Raw genomic sequence first — 3615 nt, 5'->3', positions numbered from 1 at the left:
TTTTTTATATGTAAGTACACTTTGTAAACAAAAACTTAGTTCGCTTATTGACCTACCGTCTGAAAGTACTCTGTGGAGTGAGCGAGGTGGAAAAAAAGATGGACGGCAAGGAATCCGGCAGAGGTGACCACCCCGGATTGCCGGTAATTGTTTCCCCATGATCGTCCGCCCAGGGAAACGGAGTGGGGAAGGGGGGCGGGTGTCACGATGTCGCCTGGGCCCTCCTTGGGCAAGCACGGCACGGGACGTGCGCGCCGGCGCTTGCATAATACGGCGCCCCGCGCCACGCCACGCCACTCCGCGCGGGAGGTCAAGCACGCGGGTGGCAGGAGGTACAGCGGATACGATAAGCGGCCCCAAGGGGAGGGGGAAGGGTGACAGCCCCAACACGGCGTGCACCTAGGCGACGACGCCTCAGGTAGGTGGGGAGGTGCCAGGGTGGCTGCACAGTCAAGGCGTGCACCTAGGCGACGACGCCTCAGGTCGGCGAGGAGGGGGCAGGTCGACTGACATAGCCCCCAACACGGCGTGCACCTCGGCGACGACGCCGAAGGTCGGCGGGGAAAGCGCGATACTCTCGTGCTGCATCGGCGGCCACCAGGACCAGGACGTTCAGCCGCGGCCTGGCGACGCCGTCAGGTCACTCTTTTTTGGGGGAGCGTTTCGGAACGAGAATGGGTCGCAAGCAGACGACTCGCGCACAAGCCCGAGCCGCAGATAACCTCCGCCGGAGCACGTGGGGGCGGGCGGCCGGCGCGCTCCTATTTCCCGCAGCATCTCCAATCTCCAGGACCAGAAAGGATCCCATTTCACGGCAACTGCCCCCCGGCCCCGGCCGTGGCCCCCGCAGGCAGGGCGCCGCTCCCCCCCGGCCGTCCCCGAGACCCACGGCAGGTGCGAGAGCGAGGGGGAGGGGGGCACATTCCCGCAGAGCCTCTGAACGCGCATGGACTGCTTCGCAAGGAAGCGGAGCGGCGGTGAACCGAACAAGAGTAGCCGGCAGTGGCTCCGGTGTCCACGGTGAGGGGTGCGTGTCCTCAGGTTGTGGAGCACCGACTCTGCGCGTAGCCTGCTGCACATGCCAGCGATGCCGTGATGTTATTTTCAATTTGCCTCCCAAAACAACATCAAAGAACAACGACTTTTTGCGGCGTACACTTAGGCCAGTCAGTGGCTGTCACATCGACCTGACACCCCGAGGCAAGACACTGTGATTCGCGTCTTCGGTGCAGCAGCAGCTTGCATCAGCCGAACCAGTGTGTGTTGTTGTGCACAACACGTGTGTATATGTGTGTGTGTGTGCGTATGTGTGTGTGTGTGTGTGTGCAGCCCGGGCAGAAATTCCAGCACACACGACAGTACAGCTTGGGGCAGTGGACCCTGGCGAGCCCCGGCAGCGTCCACCTCCCCTCTACCCCAGCCCGCCCGGCGGCGCCCACCCCGCCCAGCTCTACCCCACCCACTCAGCCGCACCCCAAGCGGCACCTGATCAGCATAGGCACCCTCCCCTACCGCGCAGGATGTTTTGATCCTTCACTGTGAACAAGACGGAGCGCATTCATAAATCACTGATCATCGATACCAATGGAAATATCATTTTGTGTAATATCATTTTGTAAAAAAAATAATAAAAAAAGAACCGAATTTCAACACCAGGTATCGGGATGGGTGCGATGTGCACAGTCGGTTCCCATCCAAAACATTGCGATGATTGTGACATGGCGACTATATTTTTGTTTCGTAGTAAGTCAAATTTCTTGCTATTTTCTTAACAGTGCTGTTGCTGCTGCTGACCTATTCCAGTCGTGTGCATACCGGCCGGGCCGGGCCGGTCCCCGCGAGCGAGTGTGTGGCGCATGTGTGTGTGTCCAAGTGCGTATCGGTGCTGCTAGGGCGGGTACAGGTGGAGCTCTATGTGCTGCAATAGTTAAGCGGAGCCTATATAAAGACGGGCTGGGCAGGCCAGTCCAGTCGAATCTGAGGCGGTGCAGTGAGTCAGTGCACCATGCGTCTGCTGGTGAGTGCAGCACAGCGCAGCGGGCCGCGTCGCGAGTGTCGTCGTGTGTGAAAAAAAGTGACATTTATCGGCATTGTGCGCAAATCGTGTATTTTAAAGCTGAACGCAAAACTTGTGAATAATTCTAGAAAAAAAATGCAGACTTAAGAATAATAAATAAATTGTTGAATCAAATCATGAAAATTAATAACGATTTTGTTACGATAAGAGTGTGATACGTAAATTTTACGCAAATCTTGCTTAATTGCAGGTAAAATTGCACTCTAAATTTGATTGCCGCAAACAGGTCCCAACTGTAAAACTAAGACACCATGCGAATATATCAATGACCTACCTTGATTAAAATTTGTTGTAAATTAACGTCCAATGTCGCAGGACAGCAAACAATGGACTGAAAAATTAATTTTTCTGTAATGTGCAAAATTTGCGTGGTGATCAAAATGCGATCACGACTTGCGTGCGAAAAATGGAGTAGAAGGAGTTTCTCTAGGTACGGGTAAAACTTTTTAAGTCCCACTCGGTTTCATATTTATTTAATAGACGACTTTGGGCTCGACATTGGGGTAGAATCCAAAGTTTTGGCTGGTTCATTTAGAAATCAGTGTACTAAAGTGCAGAGGCGAAAAAAAATGGCCCATGCAAGACTTTTGTGCTGCTGCTGACATTAGTTTTCTTTCGCATCTAAGCTAACAGTGATTCGTTCATGATGTGCTAACTGTAACATTCTGTCAGATCCTGCTTGCTGTGGCCGCGGTGGTGCGGGCGGGAGAGGCGCCCAGCCGCAAGGACAAGCGCGGCCTGAGCAGCCTGGACCTGGGACTCAGCGACCACGGCGACCTGGGGCTCTACGGCCACAGCAGCCTGGACCTCGGACCGAGCCTCGGCCACGGCCTCGAACTCTCCGGCCTGTCGTACGGCCACGGCGCCATCATTGGCGAGCCCAGGGTCAAGAGCATTCTGATCGAGAAGGAGGTGAGGAGGGCTGAGCGACAGAGCCCCCGTGCGGTGGGCCGCCCGGTCGCTGCCCGGCACGACGGGTCTGCCTACTCACCAGGCGTTCTAGTACACCTGGACCTGTCACTGTCACTCATTTCCATTTTGCTCTATTTCTTTTCTTCAGGTTCCGGTTGGCATTCCGGCGCCCTACCCCGTGCCCGTAATCAAGAAGGTGCCCGTGCCCGTTAAGGTCCCGGTGCACGTGCCCGTCGACAGGCCCGTGCCCGTGCCCGTCATCAAGCCCTACCCTGTGCACGTCGACAGGCCGGTGCCATATCCTGTGGAGAAGCCAGTGCCCTACCCTGTCAAAGTACCCGTTAAGGTGCCCTACCCCGTGCCCGCACCCTACCCCGTCATAAAGCCATACCCCGTCCACGTGCCCGTCGAGAAGCCCTATCCCGTACACGTCAAGGTGCCCGTCTATATCAAAGAGCACGAAACCTACGGTCACGGCTACGGCCACGGCTACGAGCACGGCCACTACCTCTGATAAGTCGCTGTACCTTGTTTTTAGTTCTAAGTCTCAGTCACACCCCCTCCCATTGCCATAAACATTTGTTGTCTTGTCATATCGTCTTCATGTGTCGTTATTCACTAAAATA

General features: G+C 55.7%; 1 protein-coding gene across 1 annotated transcript; it reads left to right on the top strand.

The window, feature by feature from the left end:
* Positions 1-1968: 1968 nt before the first annotated feature.
* LOC113218140 (uncharacterized) lies at positions 1969-3615 on the top strand. The gene is made up of 3 exons (XM_052272198.1): positions 1969-2017; positions 2750-2989; positions 3138-3615. Exons 1-3 carry the CDS (start codon positions 2006-2008, stop codon positions 3501-3503), a joined length of 618 nt encoding a protein of 205 aa, XP_052128158.1. The 5' UTR covers positions 1969-2005; the 3' UTR covers positions 3504-3615.

The sequence above is a fragment of the Frankliniella occidentalis genome, unplaced genomic scaffold (genome assembly GCF_000697945.3).
Source record: "Frankliniella occidentalis isolate FOCC.00 unplaced genomic scaffold, Focc_3.1 Scaffold6, whole genome shotgun sequence".
NCBI classification, from domain to species: Eukaryota; Metazoa; Arthropoda; class Insecta; order Thysanoptera; family Thripidae; genus Frankliniella; species Frankliniella occidentalis.
This window is presented reverse-complemented; position numbering and strand designations above follow the sequence as displayed.

What these genes read in the sequence shown, in the direction of transcription:
- LOC113218140 (XM_052272198.1), top strand. An exon ending in GCATTCTGATCGAGAAGGAG is followed by an intron (nt 2,990 to 3,137) that starts GTGAGGAGGGCT and finishes TCTTTTCTTCAG; the next exon opens with GTTCCGGTTGGCATTCCGGC.